This window comes from Mustela lutreola, chromosome 2 (assembly GCF_030435805.1).
Source record: "Mustela lutreola isolate mMusLut2 chromosome 2, mMusLut2.pri, whole genome shotgun sequence".
Lineage (NCBI taxonomy): Eukaryota > Metazoa > Chordata > Mammalia > Carnivora > Mustelidae > Mustela > Mustela lutreola.
The window spans coordinates 206,752,859-206,777,011 of record NC_081291.1 but is presented as its reverse complement, the minus strand read 5'-3'; the positions used below and the strand labels follow the sequence as shown (position 1 = coordinate 206,777,011).

Below are 24,153 nucleotides of genomic sequence, written 5' to 3'. Positions count from 1 at the left end.
CACTGTGGTTACTCCCTCAACTTTTTATTTTTATAAAAATTTCAGAATAAGGTTGAAAGGGTAGTATGATCGACACCTCACATAGCTTCCCTGGTTGCTAACATTTTGCCACATTTGCTAAATTTCTCTTGCCCCCACTCTAGATATAAAGCCCTCGATTTTTTCTGAGGCATTGGAGTTATAGACATGATGGTGCTGTACCCCTAAATCTTTCCACGTTATATCCTAAGATCATGGACTGTCTCCTGTGTGACCATAATACTGTTGCCAGGTCCAAAAAAACAGTTTTTTTATTTACCACTGTTATCACCGGCAGTGATATTGTTTACCATACAGTTCATGTTCAAATTTGTCAAAATAATATCCTTGGAATTTTTTTTTCCTTTCTGATCCAAAACCCAGGTGAGGATCATACACGGCTACTCATCATCTATCTCTCTAGTCTCCTTCCATTTAGAACAGTTCCTGAACTCTTTTGGTTCCTCTTTCACGGAACCGAGAGCTTAGACCAGTTGTTTTGTGGAATGTATCATTTCCCGGATATATCTGATCTCTCTTCCTCATGATTCTTCAGATTCAGGTCACACAGTTGGGGCAGGAATATTACACGTGTCCCGTTGTTTATTCCAACCGGGAGGCACAAATAATGTGATTGTTCCATTTGGGGTGATGATAAATTCTGACCCCTTGTTAAGTTGTTGTCCACCAGATTTCTCCAATGACATTTCCTTTATCCCTCTGTGGGGATAATCTGTGGGGTGATACTTAGGTACTTGGTGAATATCTTGATCCCAACAAAATTTCCCCACTGCTTTCAGCATCCATAGGTGATCCCTTTCTGAATCAATTATTATCTGGATAGTTGCAGAGAGATGATTCCCTGGTGCCAACTGCGCCTCTCCCCCCCCCCCCCCCCCCGCCCCATTCTGTTATTCTATTATGTGGATTTTGTAAAGAAAACTTCCTCTCTGCTCCCATTTATTTTTGAGTATCACTATGGATTCATGGATTTTTAAAAACATATATAATGTGATAATCCTCCATCATTATCCTTTTTGTTATTTAAGTTGTCCTGAATTTGTACAACGGGAGCTCTTGTCAAGCTGGATCCTGTGTCCTTTTTACATGTTTCTGCCTGCCTTTTGAGAATTTTCTTGTTTTCTGGCACAGCAAGATGTTCTAGGCTGAACTTTGATATTTACTGCCACAGACCTGATGGTTCTTTTCATTTGGGAATGAGACTAAGAATGAGACAAAGATTTGGGGAGAAAGCTGATAAAGAAGGCTGGAAAGATTTAGCACTAGCAAATATTTTGAGGGAATTCTTTTTTTTTTTTTTTTAAGATTTTATTTATTTATTTGACAGAGATCACAAGTAGGCAGAGAGGCAGGCAAAGAGAGAGGAGGAAGCAGGCCCAGGACCCTGGGATCATGACCTGAGCCGAAGGCAGAAGCTTTAACCCCTGAGCCACCCAGGCGCCCCTTGAGGGAATTCTTGACCAAAGATTTACCTTGGGTAGGTCTCTCAGATTTCCCCAAACCCGAATCTCCTCTTCTGGAAAATAAAGATTATTATGCCTATTGAATGAGTAGGTTTGCAAAAATGAACAAACCTGATTGATTGGCATATGTTCAACATTCAATTACCATTACTAACATACTTCCAACCAAGTTAATTTCTGCGATACTTGAGATTTCCAATTACTGTTCCCACTGTGGTTGACTTATGATTAATTTGTTTAAATTTATGTTCTGAGGCTTTGTTTAAATATTGCTCTACAACCAGATGGGGGTAAAATCTAAAGGACTGATGAACAACGGTCTTTCAAGGGAGTAAGTATACATAAGTTTAAGAAGGAAGCAAAAGACACACACACATCCCCCGCAGGTGTATATGTATACTTCATGGTTTGAAATAGGATCTTAAATGAGAGGTGGCGTAGTAATACTTGGCCGGTTTTAAGTCCAAGGTCACTGGCTTCCATTTTTTATCTTGCAAGGGAAGGGAATGACACTCCCTGAGCAATTGATGTGAATGTCAAATTCAGAACAAGGAGACCCATGTATGGAGGCAGGGAGTGTTTCATTTTTCTTCCAGTTTTGTAACTGGCACACAACACTGTTTAAGGTGTACAGCACAAAGACTTGAAACACATGCATATCGCCCAAGGATTAGCACAGGATGTTAGTATCTGTTGTTTTGGAGATTGTGATGAGAACTTTGAGGATTTATATTTTTAGCAACTTTCAAATATACCATATTGTTAATTACAGTGATCATGTTGGACATTACTTCCCCAGTACCGATTGATCTTATAGCTGGAAGTCTACTTGCTGACCACATTTTATCCAGGTCCCCAAGGGAAGGCAGGGGTGCCTTGCCCAGTGTTTGTTCTTTAGCCGGTGCCGCCCCCTGGTGGTGACATCTTCCCATTGCAAGTCGGAGCCGAGGAGAAAAGGCCACGGGCTTAATTTGTAAACTTAAAACGCCCCAAGTAATGCCACAGCGTCTGACAACTCTGAATAAACATCATTATCATACTTCACCTAGGTTATACTTCCTATACGCTGTTAGGACAGAGGAGTTAGACGCTGAGCTGGAACTTCCCGCAAAGGAAGTCAATCATTCAATACGTATTTATTGAGTGCCTACTGTGTGCCAGGCAGGGCTCTGGCCCCTTGGGATAAGAGACAAATTTCCACCCCAGTGAGATAGGGAAACTGAGAGACTCCATAAAAATCTGCTTTTTGCTCCTTTTCCCGTTTCTATTCTTGCTAGGACCTGCACCCGCACTTTACACATGCCTTATAATACTAACAGTGTGTATCCTCTTTGTAAGGGACCAGGAGTGAATGACTTCTTTAGAACAGATTATTTCTATTCCATTCAGGTGAGAATGGCAAGGAAGCGTTCCTATGGTATTCCAGACCCCCAGAGCTAGACATCGGGACACCAAGATCCCCACCCGGATCACAGGAGTAAGACCTGAGCCCTCACCTCTGTTCTAACTGGTTCCTGGATGCCTAAGAGGACACCGCCGTCCTCAGTAAAAACTCCCAGGCTCCGAGCAAAGACGAGGCTCTCTCTTTTCCTTTCTGAGTCTCCCAGACACCCTGTCTGGACCTGCACTCTCTCCAGACCTTCCATCAACTCTGCTTTCCCCGCCTGCGGGCTCATGTTTCATTTCCATCCTGCACGCAGCCAGGGATCCTCTCGAGAGGCTGGGCCTGCGGTGCCCGCTCAGGGCTCCTAGAGGACCTGCCGGCATCACCAGGATGCCTCTAACAGGCTCTCTCTACACTCCAAACACTACATAAACTAATTTGTAAAGAGTTCTATGGCTCATAGTGTTCCCTTCAGTGGCCCAGTAAACGCAGAAGCCTGGCACAGGTCCCTCCGCCCACCCAAGAACTCACCCTTGCAAAACCGAGAGTTGAGCTGTCATCAGCGTGACCCGCCGGGCTGACCACGGGCGTCGTCTTTCCCCGGTTTTTCCTGCCCAGAAATACTCTTTGCGGGAAGCAAGGGTTTTGTCCAGCTCTCTGGGCTCGAACTCGCGGAGGCAGGCGGGTGAGGGAGCCAGTCAGACTGCGCGACTCCAAAGAGGGAGGATGTTTCCCTGCAGAGCCCGCGGGACTGGCGGACATGCCCCCCTACGCGCCCCTGGAACGTACCCCAGCTCTGCACGCCGCCCTCCCGGCACTGATCTTCAGCGAGGCGCAAGCGCGCCCCCTAGCGGCGGCCCGCGGCCCGAGCGCGGGGGCATCGGAACTAATCTGGTGTACGGAACGCAGGGTGCGTGCTTAGAGTTTCCGGGGAGGGGGTGCAGAGGAGGACCCGCGCGAGGCGATTCTTACGGCAGAGGAGGCGGCAATGGCCGTGGGGATCCGGGGGCTGCGCCTCTGGCGGGCCGCCCCCAGTGGCGGGGCTGGCTGGAGTGAGTGTCAGCGTCCGAGCGGACGAAAACCGAGGCTTGAGGGAGTGTCTACTCAGATGGGGCCCGAGGCGGGTCCTGGGAGGTCCCACGCACGGGGTTGAGGGCGGAGGTGGCGCTTCAGGTCCCGGCTGTGGCGGCCGCGGCCGGCTCCCGGCCGGAGGGTCCAGACCTCGGGGCGCAGGGGGCGCGGGAGGAGCTCAGGGCCGGCCGGGAAGGACCCCGCGTCCCCGGCGCGACAGGGGCTCGTTTTCCCGTTGGAGGACTGCACATCCGCTCTCATTTAGGGTTTGGGAAACAGGCTCAGCGTTTCCCGCTCTGGGATGGATCGTTTGGGCGAGGGCGCTCCGTGCTCTGGAGCTTTCTCGTCCCCAAGGTCTTCCAGAGCGACCGCTTTGCTCCCCTTCCCAGCGACGGGGCTGACTTGGGGTCCTCGAGTTCGGAGTGGGACGGCGGACCGGCGGGCGGTGCAGATCGGGCGGGGAGGCGGCCGCGTGCAAGGGCGGGGGTCCGGGCCGGGGTCCGGGCCGGTGCGGATTTCTTCCGCTGGCCTTTTTCATCATCAACCCTGGAAAGCGCCTCAGGTTGACCTCGGAGCGCATTTTGGCAAGCGGCGGTTTAAAATGGCGTGGCCTCCCCGGTCCAGCAAGGAGCGGGGTGCGGGGTGGGGCATCCCCGCCGCGTTACGCGTTCGTTCCCCGTCGACCTGGCTTGTCACTTCCACCCAGGGTCGATCGCGACGTCGCCAGCCTCCCGCCTGTCCCCGACCGAACGGGCAGAAAGGCAGAACGATCTCTTCAATCAAGAGAAGAACAGGCAGCTGTCCTTCACTCCTCGCACCGAGAAGATCGAAGTTAAACACGTTGGGAAAACCGACCCTGGCACGGTTTTTGTGATGAATAAAAACATTTCCACTCCTTACAACTGTGCCATGCGTAAGTAGCGAACCAGGATCCAGTTTTGACTGTTTTACGTCACCTCTGCGGAAGAGTGGGTTCCGGGGAGGCGAGACTCGGTGGTTGCTCCCTGAACTTGGTTGGAGACCTTCTCCTTTGGGCATCTTGCTCTCGCTCTCTGTTCGCTGCCTTGAGCTCTTCAGACTCCCCGTGGGTCGAGAAACGCCGGCCCTGTCACGCACCGGTGGTCCCCGGACTCGCTTGAATCCGGCGGGGTTTGGGGTGCTGTTAACTGTTCCAGGCGTGAGGAGGCAGAGGTGTCACTAGTGTGCTTGCCCTTTTTAGACAGCACCCTGGGGTGATGGGGGCGGTCACTGTGGGGAGCTCATCAAAGAAATTTGGGGTAGAGGGACAGCCCTGACCTCGGATGACCAGCTTTTCTGGCCGCCTTTTTCTGTTTCTAGTCTTTATGGCCTCCTTTCAGTCTTACCTGCTCACCACTTGCCTCCTTGTGCGTTACGATTTGTCCATACTATGTTTTGACAGCCATGTGTCTACCTAGTAAATGTGTCAGTGGTATTTGCATGGGGTGCATGTGATGAGGGTCAAATTACGTGTTGTGTTCATATTTTAAAGGAGATCACTGTGCCCTCTGTGTGATTCAGTGTGTACAGGAAGGGTACAGTGCCTCTGTATAGATTATTTGTGATCAAAATGCTTTTATTTTAAACTTTAAAAGATTTCACTTATTTATTAATGGAGAGAGACACAGCGAGAGAGGGAACATGAACAGGGGAGTAGGAGAGGGAGAAGCAGGCTTCCCGCTGAGCAGGGCATCCAGTGCCCAGGGAGCCCGATGTGGGGCTTTATCCTAGGACCCTGGGATCATGACCTGAGCCTCCCAGGTGCCCCCATCAAAATGCTTTTAAAGTACCTTTGATAGAACTGGTCATATTAAAAAAAAAAAAAAAAAGAACTGGTCATATTGAAATTTAGAAAACTTTCAAAATAGATCTGTACACCAGCATGCGTGCTCATATATAGGGCTAGCTGCATTGTTTAAACTTTTGAAAAACTCAGTAATGATTTCATTTAAGTAATAAGTAATTTCAGTTAAAAGCTTAAGCTAGCATATTACTCTGGATCTTCGTTGTTTGGGCACTTGAATTAGTACTTATGATCATTGTTTACTACTTTTGTGAACATTTCCTGGACCGTTGCTGTGTGATAGGCATTAGGATTACAGAGGAGGTTAAGACAAAGTACAGGTCCTTAAGGAGCTTTGTACATTTTGCACGTCGAGACGAAGCCTGTGAGCGCCCTCAGCACGACTCCTGCACTGATGCTGGCTCGTCGTTCGTACCTTCTCACATCACCCAGTACGCTTTCGAGTCCTTACCATGCTACAGGCATGGTGCTAGGTTCTGCGTATACGAATGAGTGAACAAAACCAGACCTGACTCCTCTGTATGGAACTTAGACCCTGTACCAGGAGCTTGACCCCTTCTGTGAGTAGCTGTGTACTTGAAAAACATCTAACCAGGGTTGGAGTTGCACTTGCCTTCTGGTCAAAGAACAGGCCAGAGATGATGGGCTTATATGTGAATTCGTACTGATAATTAAAAACTGTTAGTGGTATTTAACTTGAACAGGCCATGTTAGGGAAGTAAGAGGTGGTTTGGATGCAAGACCCCAAAGCCATTTAGACCAGATTTACTCTGGATATATATTTAGATATTTTCTCTATAAAGTTATGTGGGTACATACCCAAATATATCCACGATACTGCTCTCTTAATATTTAAGTGTAGCTCTTGGAAAATTGTTTTACTACTTAATAATTGACAGATTAATTTGAAATTAGACTTAGCCTTAATGATTTTTGTAAATAGTTTGGGCAGTTTTGTTAGTAAGAATATATTGGATGTGTTGAATATTTTTTTATTAGTTACAGATGTAAGTTGTAAGACTTTTTTTCCCCTGAAGGAAGTCATTGCAGAATTTTGCTTTTCTGTTGTTTTATTTCTTAATGGAGCACTTAAACATGTAAGTTTTCACTTTGGGTTCTGTTAGATTTAGACCTTCAATCTGTTTTAAATCTCTAGATTTAAGTGAGTGGTACTGCAGGAAGTCCATTCTGGCTCTTGTGGACGGACAGCCTTGGGACATGTATAAACCTTTGACCAAATCCTGTGAAATTGAATTTCTTACTTTCAAAGATCGTGATCCAGGAGAAGTGAATAAGGTATTTCTGCCTCTGTGTTCTTTTTTCCCCCTTAGTTTTCTTCTTCTTCTTCTTCTTCTTTTTTTTTAATTAAAATACTTTTGCTACAGACCATTAAATGTGCAAATGTGGCCAAGGTCAAATGTAATGTACTAGATAACCAGTGTTTTGCTTGTTAGATTAGGCGTTTCCACAGTTCAAAAAATCCTTGAACTTGGCATCCTTTCTTTGTATTTTGGTGTGAGAAAAACTATTTAACTTGTCTTTACATTCATCTCTTTGCTGCACTGACATTTATTGATCACTCTCTACTTTACATTCCCAAAACTGCTTCAATTCAGCCTTTGATCATTGTTGGATTATTTCAGTAACTTTTTAACTCTGTGTCCTGCCCCCATTTTTAATTCTAAAGTCTTCCTGAGTAGCCCTGTAAGAGTTTCATTAAGTGACATGACTAAAGATTGTGCCACTTTTTTCCTACCTGCTAACTTTCAGGAAGGACATGAAAGTTATTCCCCTTCCTTTCCAAGCCCCGTGCATGATCTGATGCCCACCTTGCTTTCGAGCTTACTTTCATGGCAGCTTTCTACTTCCTCTTTGCTCTGGTCATACTAAGGGCCTTGGTCACTAATGGTTTAGTCTCCTGGCTTTTGCTGATGTTCTTCTTTAACTCTGGGTATTTTCTTTCCTCCCTCTTAAAATCCTATTTCTCTTTTATAGTTCAATTAAAATGCTACCTGCTCTTTGGGATGTTGTCAATTTCTTCTTGTCAGAACGAATCCCTCTTTAGGGCTTCACAGCACTTGGATAAATGTCTCTAGATATAATATTTTAATATTGCCTTGCAATATGAACCATTGAATGCGTTGGATTCTTGGCTCTGTGAAGACAGGGATTATGTCCCCTGTTGGACCTAGTTCTTGACTTACATACAGTAGGTATTCAATAAGTATATGTTGAAATGAAACACTTAAGAAAATGATAGACATGATAATAGCTCACATCATGTATTAATTATGTATCAGGCACTATCTTAGTTGATTTATAGGTATTAACTCATTTACTCTTCATAAAAATCCCATAAAAATGGGTACTGTTATTCCTGCTTTCCAGATAAGTAAACTGAAACAAAGAGAGGTTCAGTAGCTTGACCTAGCTTACCAGTTTAGGAGATTGTAGCGCTTGGATTTTAATCTAGGTGTTCTGACTCTGGAGTTCAACAGACATTAAAAACATTTAAGTAGGATAGATGAGCTGCATTTTGCTACTTGCCTTCAAAGCTTGGATTTGTTATTTCTAATATATGGTATGTGGTTCTGTAGAGTAAATCCTGGAGCAGTTTCTGCTGCACACAACCAAGTGAGCCCAGTTTTTTAGTCCTCAGGTGAGAAGTGCTTATGAAGGTCAGTTGCCCAGTTATAGTGGTGCCAGTATGGGACATAGTATGAGCAGGTCTGCTGTGGGACTTGTGTTTCTGTTTATGACTCTGATCAGGTCATTGCATGGATACCCACATTAAGCTTGTCCATGGGTCAAATGTGCTGGTAAAATGAAAGCCCAGTTAATTGGTTGCTTTGCTGTAAATACAAATAACTTGAGTGATGTGCCTTGTGATGTTAGTTAGAGTGTAGGAGTCATAAATTCTTTTTTCTTTTTTTTAAAGATTTTATTTATTTATTTGACAGACAGAAATCACAAGTAGGCAGAGAGAGAGAGGAGGAAGCAGGCTTCCCGCTTAGCAGAGAGCCTGATGTGGGGCTCGATCGCAGGACCCTGGGATCATGACCTGAGCCGAAGGCAGAGGCTTTAACTCACTGAGCCACCCAGGCGCCCCAGGAGTCATAAATTCTTAAAAGTTGAGTTTTTCCTCTTTATTATATATGGTATAAACAGGTTTATATTAATACTATTTATTTATTTATTTTTACTTTAGCACAGGTTTGTTAACAAGTTACCTTTATCTTGGGTTAAACATAAAGTTGCAACCAGATAGTAAAACTATGTATTGTTTGATAACATAGTGCATGGCATCTGGCACAGAAACATTGCTAACAGCACATTCTTTTGTGCCTGTTGCTTGGGAGAGGTAATGCCACGGCCTGATGTTCCCTGTTGCTCCATGCTGAGGATGGACAGAGAAAGAGCTCCTAAGTCAAAAGTTAACCTAAATTTTAATACTGAAGAAATGTTAGTGAATCTTCGTATGTATTATGTTTGTGTGTATTTTATTTTGCCAGGCTTATTGGCGTTCTTGTGCCATGATGATGGGCTGTGTGATAGAGAGGGCATTCAAAGATGAATATGTGGTCAGTTTGGTCCGAGCTCCAGAAGTTCCTGGTAATGTACACACACACATGCATATTTTTATAATCCTTCAGTGGTTTCATACCTATTTTTGGTATTTTATAGAGATGCTTTTTTTTTTTAGCTTATGTCTAATTTTATATAATATATACTGCTATCATACATATATTCCATTTATAAAGGGTAATGAAACGTCTTATTTAATTAATGGAGTCCATTATGTAATAACGGAATTCGAGGAGAATGTTTCTTTTGAATATGAATTTCATGTAGTTACATTGTCTCCGCGTTTGTTTCCTGCCTTTAAGCATGTATTTCTGAATCAAATATGTGGAAGAAGAAGAAATGAGAATATAAATAGAATTCTAGAGAAAGCTGTGTTTAGGTGGCACTTTTTCACCAGAAACATCTACTACTCTGGAGAGGAACCATATTGGGAAGAATCAAGAGTTCACACTCTTTGTAATTTTGGTGAAACTAGGATTTTGCATCAGTATGTGCAGTAGGATCACATTTGTAATTTAAAAAATATATAGAAGTATATACACCAAAAATATTTAAAAAGCTCAATGAATGATTCTAAGAAAGGCAAAAAAACAAAAATAAGGCAGTTTAGAACACAAAAAATTCAACATTTTATGTCCATTTAGTCATTCACCTACATATTAAATATCTTATTCTTTTGGAATTTTTATGTTTAGTAACTATTTGAAATCTCTGTAGTGATACTATTCTGGAAGAAAACATGAATGTTGAAAAACATACTTGTGATTTTAGGTTAACAAAAGGTGAATTAGTTTTTTGGGTGGGGCCAAGTTGTAGAACTTTGGCAAGAGCTGGGATAATGGTGACAGTTTTATAGTTTGTAGAGTGCAGAGAGATTGTTGGCCCTTCTTTTTATGGTCTAAATATTTGTTCCCAATAAGTCACTCTATTGTAACAGATTTGACTTTGCCTTTCATTTTGGTTGGATTTACAGTAATCTGTGGAGCCTTCTGCTATGATGTAGTTCTGGATAAGAGACTTGATGAGTGGATGCCAACAAAAGTAAGTATAGTGTTTGGAATATTAATTTTAGAATCTGGGCCTTTTGTTGTTAGAATGAGTCCTAAATTGTTGAATGCTACTGCATGTTAAGAATATTTAATTTAAAAGACCCTACTTACCTACCTCCCTACCTGTGTTGTTGGCTTTTTCAGTGAATTTAAGATAGAGGCAGATGAATGAGGGTATTCACAATGTGTCAGTTGTGTGGAAGTTTTGTGTCTTACTTGAAGTACTTTCTTCCTAGTATTGTTCATTCTGTTTCTTAAGATAGTGGTTTTCAAGATGCCCAGAATATAAAATAGAGAAGGTTAACCATCTTGGTTGATGTAGTGGTGGGAAGCTTGGAGCCTTACTTTCTTGAATCATCCGAGCACAATTTGAAAACCACTGCCCTAAACGATTTTAGCTTGTTGCATGCTGTGAGATCTCCCTATACACACAGGTTACCCTGAAAGGAGGGATAGAGGGTAGAGGATAGAGTGAATTAAGAATCAGGCTTCGACAAAGCTAACTCAGATAGCAACAAACTAGACAATTGGTGAATGATCTGATTGTGTAATGAGTGTTGTCCTTGTTGGTCTGGCAACTGGGTAGCACATGGCTAACAAAGATGATTTAGATCAGATGCCCTGTAAGGAGAGTATACTGATGACTTTAAATTGTCAAGCCTAGAAATTCAGTTATCACTGGGGAGAAGAGGCAAATACTTGATTCTTAAGCCAAACTGTATGTCCTACACATGGAAGTCTGGAGATCAGGAAAGGAAAGGTGATGTACCATACCATTTTATCAATGCTACTGTGTACATTTTTTTCACATTTTAACATCTCTGGAAAAAAAATATATCTTAGTATAGATAGCATGGTAGCGTTTTTTCTTAATGGTATATTTTAGATTTAGTGAAATGTTGTAATTCCTTATTGCAAAATTTTGGAGTTTTTTTTTATGTCTAGTAATTAGTAATTCTGGCTTTGGAACTTATTTCTTGTATAATCCTGCTTAAATTGGTTAATATCAAGAAGGACAGCAGAGGGAAACAGGAGCGAAGAGAGGGAGAGAGGGGAGAGGGAAGAGATGTAGAAAGAAAGGTGGAGGGTGCAGGGGATACAGGGAAGGGATTGGAACTCTGTGATCTCTGAACTGGTGTCAGTGTAATTTCTCTCGCAGATATGCCCTCAGATTTAAGAAAGGATTCTCACTTGTTGGGGGGTTAAGTAAGAACTAATGAGATTAAGAGTTCTCATTATGTATGAAACTTGCTGCCTTCTTTTCCTTTTTTTAAATGTAAAACTTTAAATAAAAAAGAAATGTACTAATTACAGGCACCATGGGGTTGGGTGGATCACTTAGAAAAAGTGGTGGAGAGTTACATTCAAGTAACAGTTGTATAAAATCATGAATGTGGCTTTGTTATAAATTGTCCCTTTAAGAATGGAGAAGAGTCATTTCATGCAAAAAAATCTAATAGGAAGTTTATGGAAAGAATTTTATTACAAAAATTACTTGCGTAACAGTGCTTGGTCTTTTGTGTATTAATAATGATTTATAGTATGAAAACTCAATTACAGCTTTTATTAAAAGTGTCACAAATATTGTTAATGTGTATTAATCAGTCATTTTAATTGCATAAAAGTGACTTTTTATTAAACATGAATTTTTATATTAAATGTATGCTATATTTTGGGCAAGGCCAATGATGACATTATATTTCCTGGTAAAATGTTCTGAATGACAAACAATAATTTCCCTGTTCATTTAAAAAAGCTTAGTTTTACTTAAAATGTAAACACATTTTTGTATCTTTTTATTAGCATTTTTAATTGCGTCATGTTTTAATAAACTGTAAGGGTTGTATAATTTGAATGAAATGTTTATTAAGATTTCTTTGTAGGATTATCTATAATAATTAATATAGGCTAATATCTTAATTACAAGTAAATTACAAGTTTCAATAGTTAAATTTATGGTCTGAATACTTAATTGTTATAAATTAATAACTCCTAACAAAGTTGCTTTTGCTTTTTCTTTTAGTTGGATTTATAGTATTTAGCATACAGTTTTATCTGCCTTATGGAGAAATGCTTTTAAGTCAATTGTTACAAAAAGTTAATACTTTCATTTTGAAGGAGAATCTACGTTCCTTCACGAAAGATGCTCACACTTTAATTTATAAAGATCTTCCATTTGAAGTTCTGGAAGTGGAAGCAAAAGTGGCATTAGAAATATTTCAGCACAACAAGTAAGTGTTGGCTCCCTTGGAAGTGAGATTCAACCTCCTGAAGTTATATGTAATGAAGAAAATTTAGCTCTTAAGAATCTCTATATCTGATGTGTAAAGGACACTTATTTTTAGCTCTCAGATCTCTTTTTCTGTACCAGCCTATTTACTTTGATTCATCTCATTGCTTATTTCACAGAGAAAAGACCTCCCCTCGATAATTCTGTTTGTCTTACTTCTCTGTTTCTTTGACCAGAGAAGTCCTTCACTTCATAGCAGCATTGCAGTGTGTTTCCCCTTTTTCCTTTCATCATGAAGTGATAGCATCCATGGAACTGTATCATTTTGTTCATTTGGCAGCCTTTCCTTCTCACCCTCCTACAGGGGTGAGATAGAGAATGCCAGTCCTCTGGAGGGAGCTAACACCAAAATAAAACATTCACATAGCCAGGTCTTAGTCTTCTGCACCAGAATTATTCATCTGGTGGATTTTCTTTGCCAACATTTTAAATCTTCCCTGGGTCCTCAGTCCCCTTTCTCACTCAGAAAACTTAAACTTTACCACCTTCTACTAATTGTAACAACATAAACTATGTTTTAATATCAATCTAATTGAAATTAGAACTAATTAGGGAAATCTTCATTGCAAAAAAATAACATAGATACTAGATTCTTAAAACAGAATATACCCCTGCAATTCATTCAAGGTTATGGGCTGGAATTTCTTTAGGTATTTATAAAATGAGATGTAAGTTTGCATAGGGTTAGTTTATAATATTTCGCATATCCTGGAACCAGTGTACTAAGAAAGCAGTAGGAACATACTAGTTTAACTGAACTAGACTGCAGGTAGTTCTATAGACCCAAAGCACCATTGATTCTATAAGAAAATTCCTTGTATTATTAGAACATACCAAGATACTTCCTGTGCTACAATTCTAGGGTCATGCTGTCCAATAGAGATATAATGTAAGCCATCTATATAACTAAATTTTCTAGTAGCTACATTAAACAAGTCAAAAGGTGAAGTTAATTTTAGTAATACATTTTATTTAAACAATATATCTAAAATGGTAATTCAGCATGTGATCAATATTACAAAATTGATGATACTTTACAGTTTTTCATGCTAGGTCTTCAGAATCTCATGTAGTTTACTTTTTTTTTTTTTTTTTTTTTTTTTTTTTAAGATTTTGCTTATTTATTTGACAGAACACAAGTAGGCAGAGAGGCAGGCAGAGAGAGAGGGGGAAGCAGGCTCCCCGCTGAGCAGAGAGCCCCATGCAGGGCTCGATCCCAGGACTCTGACATTGCGACCCAAGCTGAAGGCAGAGGCCTAACCCACTGAGCCACCAGGCGCCCCCCTCTACTCTGAAGGCACATTTCATTTCGGGCTAATTACATTAAGTGCTCCATAGCCACCATAGTGTACTCTAGATGTTCATTCCATAAGATTTCCCATTCTCTCCACTCCACTTTACAAGTCTAGGAGGGCTTGTAGGAAAGTTAGCTGAATGTGTGGAAGGAGGTTTAGGGATGGTTTGGGGGCAAGTTTGAGGGAATAGAGAATTTTGGATGGTTAAGGTAGGTCAGTGATTAGGCCTTCTGCTGTAGGGGGAGCCTTACATGGCTTTGACTCCCAGGGGACATGTGCATCTCTTAGAGGTGGGTCAAGAGGGACAAATATTTTTTTTTTTAAAGATTTTATTTATTTATTTGACAGAGAGAGATCACAAGTAGGCAGAGAGGCAGGCAGAGAGAGAGGGGGAAGCAGGTTCCCTGCTGAGCAGAGAGCCCGATGTGGGACTCGATCCCAGGACTCTGAGATCATGACCTGAGCCGAAGGCAGCGGCTTAACCCACTGAGCCACCCAGGCGCCCAAGAGGGACAAATATTAAGGGAACTGGCTCCCTTAATAATGTATGGGGGGCTTTGGCAGAAGGGGTATGGCAGTAAGTGGATGTTTTCACGTCAACTCATGCTTCCCAACTTTGACATACACTCTCCTAATACTCGTTTAGCTCTGGGGTAAAGAGGGCTCTTAATAGTGGTAAAACTATGATTTGAACCTGGGTTGTGCAGTTCCATCTCTGCTATTAGCTGTAGTAACAGGATTGGGTAGATTTGAGAAACATTTAGGCCATAGAATTGACATGACTTGGCAATGAATTGGATGGAGGGGGTGTGGCAGGAGAAGCAGGAATCAAGGAAATCTCTGAAGTTTTTCACTTAGATGTGTGGGTAGTTGGCGGTGTCATTTACTAAGCTAGGAAACTCAGGAGTAAGAATACATTTGGCAGGAAAAGAAGGAGTAAATTTTTGCTCTGTGTGAGAATTGCAGAGTGTAAGGTACTTGTGAAACAGTCTAATAGATGTTCAGGAGGGTCTTAGATATGTAGTTCAGGGCTCATAAGAGGGATGTGGATTAAAAGCTGAACTGTGGAAGGAGGAAAACAGAAGTGGGATTAAAGCTGTACATGTTAAGGAGCTAGCCCAGGGAGGTTACTTAGTGAAAAGGGGCTGTAGGACAGGTCCACTAGAGAGTGGAGAGGGGGAAGAGTGGCCAGAGAGTTAAAGTATTCAGCAGTAGGGAGTGTCATGGAAGCCAGAGGAAAGGAGCACTCGGAGAGATGGAGTTTGGTGGAGTTGTGACATCGTGGCCAGACTGAAGGACGTGAGGCATGAAGGGGAGGCTCCAAGTGTAAACCCCTCTTTCAAAAACTATGGCTAAAGGGGAAGAGAAAAGGAGGGGTCCTTTAAAAATTTTGTATATTTAGAAGTAAAATTTTTTTTTCTTTGCCACTTTTTAGGTACAAAATGGATTTCATAGAAGAGAAGGCGTCTCAGAACCCTGAGAGAATAGTTAAGCTACACAGGTAAGTAAAAATAAATTGGCTGTCATGCTAATTTATAGGAAGATGTAGCTTTATTGTGGTTACCCAATGTGGTGTATGACTGCAAAAGATGCATTTGTACTCAAATTTGTTATTCTCATTATCTTATTTTCTGTTGCTTTGTTCATTGTTTTTGTAGGGTGGTAACTGGATGATTTAAATTATCTTCAGGAGCAGTTCTGGTTTCTGTTCCTCATTCTATTGTTTGTTATTTTTATTTCAGCATTTCAAGAGTTGAAAACCATTGTTTAAGAGTTGAAAACCATTGTTTAAAAATGTGATTTTCAAAAGTTAATTTTGAAATTGGGCAAAATATTCATTGCTACGAATTGAACATAATTCATGTGTATTCACAAATGTCAATACTAATTACTACTTATGTTACATATAAGTAAGTAAAATAGGAATGTGCTTTCTGATACAGGGATGAGGGAGATAAGACAATGCATAATGCATGCGCAGAAGTGACTTTGTGACCTATATCTTTTTTTCTCAGTCTCATGTTTTCTTGACTCAGAGTTAATTTTTTTCTACAAAGCTGCTCTTCGGACAATCTGTTTTATACATTGAGTTCCTAACTCTATTACAATGAGTTGTTACAAGGTTATAGATTACAGGGTTTTAGAAATTGGATTCCTTCGATAGCATGTTACATTCAGTGGTCTAAAAATCTCTGTAAAATTTTATCAGTGCTAATGAAGAACAGGGTTCACTTGACTTTAATTTTCATAGTTTTAGCCTCCTCACTTGAGATTATTGTGTCAGGAGCAGTAGAGACTGAATTGACCCACATGAAATGTTCTTGACTTGGGGACATTGTCCCAAAGAGAATAAATAGATTTTTTCTAAACTACTGTAAATGGTTTCATTTTGAGGTTTAATGTGTTTGTTTTTAAAATCAAATCAGGTTTGGTGACTTCATTGATGTGAGTGAGGGTCCTCTTATCCCAAGAACAAGTATTTGTTTCCAGTATGAAGTGTCGGCAGTTCATAATCTTCAAGCCACCCCATTGGGTCTTGTACGAAGATTCCAGGGTCTGTCTTTACCCGTACACTTAAGAGTAAGTAAAGTTTAAAGTTTCAGATCGTCCAGTTTGGGGAGTGATTGTGATTCTGGTCTTGATTTTATACCAGTTTGAAGGACAGACATTTTAATTTTCATTAAGTTGTGTGACAGTAATACTTTGTAAATTCAGGTTTATGATAAAAACAATTTTCCCTGGAATGTAAACTGATCATTCACAAAAGAAATACTAGTTGAAAAAGTTGAATCAAACTGGGATAGTAATTTTAATTTTTCGAGTTAGTATAGGGAAGGAGGGTGCACTGAAGATTATTGGAGTGCATATTGATAAGGCCTTCTGGAATGTCTTTCAGGTTTAGGTTTGGCAGACTTTTCTCCTTAATTTTCCTAATCTATTTATGACCCAGAGTCTGTTATTTTCCATATTGTTCCCACTCCTTGTTAATGCCTTTTTTAAAAAATTCAACTTTGGATTTTGAGATAATTCAAAATCTGTATAGGTTCACATGTAGTTATAAGAAATAATACAGAGATTCCAAGTTACCTTTACATAGTTTTCCCAATGATAGCGTCTTACAAAACTAACAGTACAGTTTCACAGCCAGAGTATGGACATTGACATAATGAGGATATAGTACAATTTCTTTACAAGGCTCCCTCCTTTTGGCCCTTTATAGGCATACCCACTCTTCTCTGCCCCACCTCCACCTCCTCACCTCTGGCCACTATTAGTCTGCTCTCTCCTACAAATTTCCATCTTAGGAATATCATGAATGGAATAATACGTTATGTAATCTTTGGGGATTGGCTTTTTTCTCACAGCATCATTCTCTGAGGATTCATCAAGGTTGTTGTGTAGTTGGTTCTTTTTTATTGCTGTATAGTATTCTGTGGTATAGACCTACTGTGTATTATTTAACCATTCACCTGTTAAGGGATATATATATATATTTTTTTATAGTTTTTTGGCTATTATGGATAAAGCTGCTATGAACATTTTTGTGAATATGTGTTTTCGTTTCTCTGGGATAAATGCCCATGAGTGCAATTGCTGGCTCATATGGTAGGCATATACTTAGTTTTTTAAGAAACTATCAAACTGATTTCCAGAGTGACTCTGCCATTTGACCATTCCTATCAACAGTGTGTGAGTAATCAGTTTTTTGATCATTGCCAGCATTTGACATTGTCACTGTTTTTAGCCATTATGATAGGCTCGTAGTGATTTCATACTGTAGCTTTAATTTGCATTTTCCTGTTGGCTAATTTTGTTGAACAACTTTTCATGTGTTTACCATCTGTATTTATTTTTTGGTGAAATGTCTGTTTATTTTTTTTGTTTTTGTTCTAATTAGTTTTTTTTTTTTTTTTTTTTACTGCTGTTGAATTTCTAAGAGTTTTTTTCCTAGTATATTCTGGCTATTAGTCTTTCATTGTATATATATATATAACAAGTTTACATATATTTTCCGTCCGTAATTACATCTTTTCATCCTTCTAACAGAAGATTTAGAAGTTGGGCAGATCAGAAGTTTTTAGTTTTGATGTTTAGTTTATCAGTTTTTCTGTGTATGGATCATGTTTTTGGTGTTGATTCAAAGAATTCTTTGCCTGGACCTAGAGCCCAATGATTTTCTTCCTTTTTTCCCCCTAACAGTTTTATATTTAATTCTGTGTTCCATTTTTTGTTAAATTTTACATAATGTCTGAGATTCAGGTTGTGATTCATTTTTCTTGCCTATACATGTCAAATTGCTCCAACATCATTTGTTTTGTTTTGTTTTGTTTTTTTTAAATATTTTGTTTATTTACTTGAGAGAGAGACAGTGAGAGAGAGCATGAACGAGGAGAAGGTCAGAGAGAGAAGCAGACTCCCCATGGAGCTGGGAGTCCGATGCGGGACTCGATCCCAGGACTCCAGGATCATGACCCGAGCCGAAGGCAGTTGTCCAACCAACTGAGCCACCCAGGCGTCCCATCCAACATCATTTGTTAAAAAGGCTTCCTTCCTCCATTAAATTGCTTTGGCACCTTGTTAAAATCATTTGGGGATATCCCTATGGTTCTATTTCTGGGTTCTCTATTCTGTTTCATTGGTTTGTGTGTCTGTCCTACCAGTATCATGGTCTTGATTACTGTAGCAGTAAACGGTTCTTGAATCAGGTAGAAGAATTCATCCTGTGTTATTATTTATAAAAATTGATTAAATTATTTTAGGTTCTTTGCTTTTTCATTTAATTTTAGGATAATCTTTCTGTTTTGACCGGCCTTACTGGACTTTGATAGGAATTTTATTTAACCTGTGTATCAATTTGGGAAGAATTGATGTCTTTACTAAATTGTATCTTCTAGTCTATGAACATAGTATATCTTTCATTTAAATCCTTCATCTCATTCATCAACATTTTGTACTTTTTAGCATTTGTCCTTGACACGTTCGATTTTTCTCCACGTACCCGTTTCCTTTGCTAGCTTTCTGCATTTCACCATCTACTTAGCTGAGAGGTAATCCTTGATTCTCCATTTCCCTCCCATCTATGCTCTATCCCATTCATCAGCAAGGCCTTTAAATTCTTAACACTGAAACATGCCCGGAGTCCCTCTGTCCGAGTCCCTCTGTCGCATAGCATCACATCTGCTACCACCACCCTTTCCAACCCGCCTTACTCTACCCCTTCCTTGATTTCACTCTGGCCCCTGAAGCACATTCCTTTCTTAGTATCCAGAATGACCTTTTTCATATACAAATCAGATCATGTAATCCCTTTGCCCTATACATTCCAGGGGCTTCTTATAAAAATCCCAACCCTGGGGGCACCTGGGTGACTCAATGGTTAAACTGCCTTCCACTCAGGTCATGATCTCCAGGTCCTGGGATTGAGCCCTGCATTGGGCTTCCAGCTCAGCAGGGAGCCTGCTTCTTCCTCTCCCTCTCCCCCAGCTTGTGTTCTCTCCTTCTCTATCTGAAATGAATAAAATCTTAAAAAAAAAAAAAAAATCCTAGCCCTGTATGTTATCTCACAAAGCCCTACATTATCTGGCCTTTGCCTGCCTCTCTGACCTCGCATACCACTTTCTCCATCATCCACCGGCTTCCAGCCACACCGGAGGGTCTGCACCCATTGTCCATTCTGCTGGAGTCAGGTGTGGTTTTCCCTTTAAACATACAATGCTGCTCTTTTCTCCAGAAGGGCTTACATGTACATACAGTAATTTTATCTTTTATCATAGATTTTACCAGGTCATTCAGTGAGACATAGTCACTGGCCCACCCGTATCCCTCAGTATCACCTTTAAATGACTTAGTAAAATTGATGCAGTCCTTAATGCATTTTACACAGTTTTCATCTGTGCATTCTGAGAATCCCCAACTATATACAATTTTTAAGGATTAAGTAATTGGTTCTATAATTATTTTGTTTCCATTAGTTTTTACTTGTTCTTTAAGGTAATGTGTTAAATCCTCTAAAACTGCCATTTCAGTGTGAAGGTGTCACCGTCGGTCAACACTGGTCACATCAGTTCTTGATGAACCTCTCCTTGTGATTGCTAGTAGTTTGAAGAATGACCTCTAGTTTGTTGAAAATGGCTATTTAGGGAAAGAACTACAGCACATGGGAAAATGAGGCAGAGTTTTGCTTCCCATTAGAAGGAATGCTGTCTGCGATGGTGGTGATTAGGAAGGAGAAAAGAGGACGATTGGCATTTTCAGTGCTATGTCTGCTTTTCTTACATGCCAGACACAGCAGCTGTCCTGTAAAGTACCTTTTCTCCTCCTCGAATCTACTTTTGTAACTACTTAGGCTCGTTAGTACCGCCTGACTTCTTATGTATTTGTTTTGTTTAAAACCTACTTAAGACTCATTTCCTTTTATTTTAACTTCATTGCTTTATTTAATTCATAGTGAATCTTTTCTTTTCAAGGCACATTTTACGATATGGAATAAGTTGTTGGAAAGATCTCGGAAAATGGTAAGTGTTTTTGACGGCTAATGACTACTGTTCCATGAAGAAATTTTTACTGGAATCAAGCAACAACACAACAAATAAAAAAGAGAAGAAAAGAAAACAAAAGAAAAAAGTAATTAGTTGTCTCAATAGCTAAAGCAGTGTTATAGTTGGTGACCCCAGTAGTATCTTGGCAAGAGAATAGTTGTAATTTGGCATTTCTTCTCTTTTTGTTTGTTAATATCATGGAGATGATACTATAGAACTTGAAGAAGAATAAGAATGCTGCTCTATAGTAGTAATAGTTCTTAGAGGGTCCAGTGATGTTAATTAGGTCTTTGATAATTTTTTTGTAGACTTAATGAGCATGGGAAGATTAAAGTTTGTCAGATATATTTTGAAACTGCCTTGACATTGGTTGACATATTAAATGTGCAGATGTCCTGAAGAATAGTATTTGAGTTCTTGTGTTTTGTAGTTCATTTTGTGTCAGGCCTTTAAACTGACACAGTAGGGATGATTGTGATTTCACCAGTAGGAGTGATTGTATTTCTTGACCTCTGCTATCCCTATTTACTTGTTCATAGGCTAAGTGCTCGTCCTTTACGTACATCATTGAATAGCTGGTCCATGTAATCTGGCCTCATAAACCCTTCCTAGTTACCCTGATTTTCCTCTCAAGCTTGCAAGCATATATCAAACTATCTTTTTTCTTCTTCTTCTTCTTTTTTTTTTTTTTTTAGTTTGCAGTCTTATATCACTTTATTTTTTCCCAGCTTTATAATTGATATATATATATAGCATTGTGTAAGTTTAAGATGTACATTGTAATGATTCTATATTTGTATGTAGTGCAAACTAATTACCACAATAAGGTTAGCATTGCCATCACCTCACAGAGTTACATATTCTGTGTGTGTGGTAAGAACTTTTAAAATCTACTCTCAGTAACTTTCAAATATATATTAACATTATTAACTCCGACTTATTTTCAAGTTTGCTTGCTCATGGCACTTTTTCTGTCTGGACTCTCTGTCCTTTTCTCCTCCTCTCTGTGAATGAATACATCCTACTTATTCTTCAGTACCTCATCCAAGTCTTACTGTCTTCATGAACCATTTGCAAAGTGACCTCCGAACAAATACCCATTCTTACAAATTCCACTTGATTATATATCTCTTCATACGGTTTTTCAGTTGTTTTTGCTAGTGCATTTACATTCAGTCTGTTAACCCATTCAGGGTTTATTATATATGTGTCATGGCAAATTTTGAGCCCAACCTTTGGTGTATGGGTTACCTGGTAAGTATTGATAATTTTTTATGATGATGTACAAACCTAGTCTCTATTAATGAATTTACAGATAGAATTTATTATTGAGGCACTTAGTCATAATGTTCTTGTGTAAAGAGTACATATAATTTCCTCATGAAAAGAAAGTACTTTTGAATGGATAGAAAAATTTTATTTCTTTGGTAACAATTATCATTTTATTATTTATTTTTAATTTATATATATACATATATATTATTCAAGTGTAATTAACACACAGTGTTATATTAGTTTCAGGTGTACAGTGCAACGATTCATCAATTCTATACATTACTCAGTGCTCGTCACGATTAAGTGCGCTCTTAATCCCCTTCACCATAATCATCATTTTAGGTTAGGAAACTAGAGGAGAAATGAGTTTATAATAGATGTAGAAAAATAGTGGGGGTAGTAACCTAGAGTATGTAATAGGAATCAGGGAATAGCTGTTTTTGCAAAATTTATTCTGGTTCAGTTTCCTTCTGTCCATTTTGTTTAAAGGGAGTAGGTTAAACATATGGTGCATCGATTCAACTAGCATAGACATGTCGAATGTGTGTTATGTGCCGGGAGCTGTAGGTAAAGAAATGAATAAAACCTACTTACTGGCCTCAGGGAGGCTACTTTAATGGAAACTAGACTTGCAAGCTGACAGTTGGGTGTACAAGTGGAATTCTGGCATACAGCAAAGGACCTGGACTAAGCTGGAGGATCGGCTAAGGAGGGTTCCCAGGGATTGGAGTTGCTTAAGTTGGCTTAGAGGATGACTGAAAGTGGGCCTGGCAGATAATTTGCTTGGGGTTGGGTTGGTGGTTATCTCAGAGGAGATAATGCCTAGAGAGATGGAGGAATGGAGAGAGAGAGGAATAGAAGATGGATCTGAATGTACAGTCTTCTGTAGGGTGGGTGACGAATCCAGCAAAGTCTGTTGGAAATAGCGTATGAAGAGGGGCTTGTCTTCCATGCTAAAGAATTGGCATTCCCCTCCTGGAAGTGATTGGGGGTTACTGGGGAATGTGAAAAAGGAAGTAACCTATGGGTTAGCTGTTTGTGTTTAAATGCTTACTCTGGAGCAGCATGGAAGAAAGCTGTGGCTTAAACTAGCAGTCCTGTTAGAGGGATAGAAGGTGGTGAGGTCCTGAAGCTTAGGTGTGGCAGTGAGAGTCACTCAGGTAGAATTAGTAGGACTGTTGGTTGAATATGCACGTAAGAGAACAGTGGATTCTCGAATAGCAGGTGTGGGCAGCTGGGTAGAGACCTTCACAGGGATAAATAATGCTGGAGGTGGGGTGAGTGTCAGGGTAATGAGGAGTAAGTTTAGCTGTTTGATGTGTTTGAGTGACACAGAGTAGAAATGTGGATGTACAGATACCTACTTCTACTAAACCTGTAATATACCATATTTAAAATAGAATTATACCTCCCAAGAAAATCCACTGATTTAAAATACTGTGTGACAGCATTGCTGGTATTTTTCGTACGTGAGTGATTTCATTTTGTAATTGAAAAATAAAATGACAGACTGGAGAAGCCTAGCTATATGCTTCAGATTATATTTTTAATGAAATTGTTGTACTTTACATGATAATCTATATTGGGAACCTGGCCTTGTGCATTTTCTTTTTCTGTTTAACTTTCTGTAATAATTACTAATGAAGGAGAAAGACCAAGGGTAATAGGAAAAGGACTATGGAATGATTTAAAATGGTGGGGGAAGAGTAAAACTAAAAGTGGTTATTTATTAGAAAAGTAAAGTATTCATGTATTTACAGGTAATTGAAGATCAAACTAAACCTACAGAGGAAAGTGCATCGACCTAATAACTTCCTAAAATTTAAATATGTATAATAAAATAAAAATTTTATATGAAATATTTGTGTGTTCTTATAAAGATTAACTATTGGGGCACCAGGGTGTCTCGGTTGGGTGTCCCACTCTTGGTTTTGGCTCAGGTCATGATCTTGGGGTCATGGGATTGAGCCCTGTCAGGCTCCATGCTCAGCATATGGACACCATGCTCAGGGGGAAGTCTGCTTGGGATTCTTTATCTCACTCTGGCTCTGCCCCTCCCGCTCCTTGAGTACTCCCTCTAAATTAATAAAGAAATCTTAAAAAAAGAAAATTTACTATCTTTTTTCTCCCTAAGACTTATACTGATGTTTATTTTCCCTCTATTATTATTATTTACTTTTTACTTTCTTTAAAGTTTAAAACAACTTACGCTGTTCACAGTAAAAATTTTGTGCAGAAACAACCCTGTCCTCTCTGACTCCCCAGATAGGACACTTTGACATGTTTTCTCTGTTCAGTCCTTTTTCTACATGTATAAACATATATGTATAAATACAAATGG

General features: G+C 39.9%; 1 protein-coding gene across 1 annotated transcript; it reads left to right on the top strand.

Annotated features, from left to right (window-relative positions):
• Nucleotides 1–3,802: 3,802 nt before the first annotated feature.
• On the top strand, nt 3,803–23,671 carry MRPL39 (mitochondrial ribosomal protein L39). Its single transcript, XM_059164515.1, has 10 exons — nt 3,803–3,938; nt 4,664–4,870; nt 6,936–7,075; nt 9,292–9,391; nt 10,338–10,405; nt 12,532–12,644; nt 15,434–15,499; nt 16,425–16,578; nt 20,466–20,513; nt 23,573–23,671. Exons 1-10 carry the CDS (start codon nt 3,875–3,877, stop codon nt 23,618–23,620), a joined length of 1,008 nt encoding a protein of 335 aa, XP_059020498.1. The 5' UTR covers nt 3,803–3,874; the 3' UTR covers nt 23,621–23,671.
• Nucleotides 23,672–24,153: the final 482 nt, after the last annotated feature.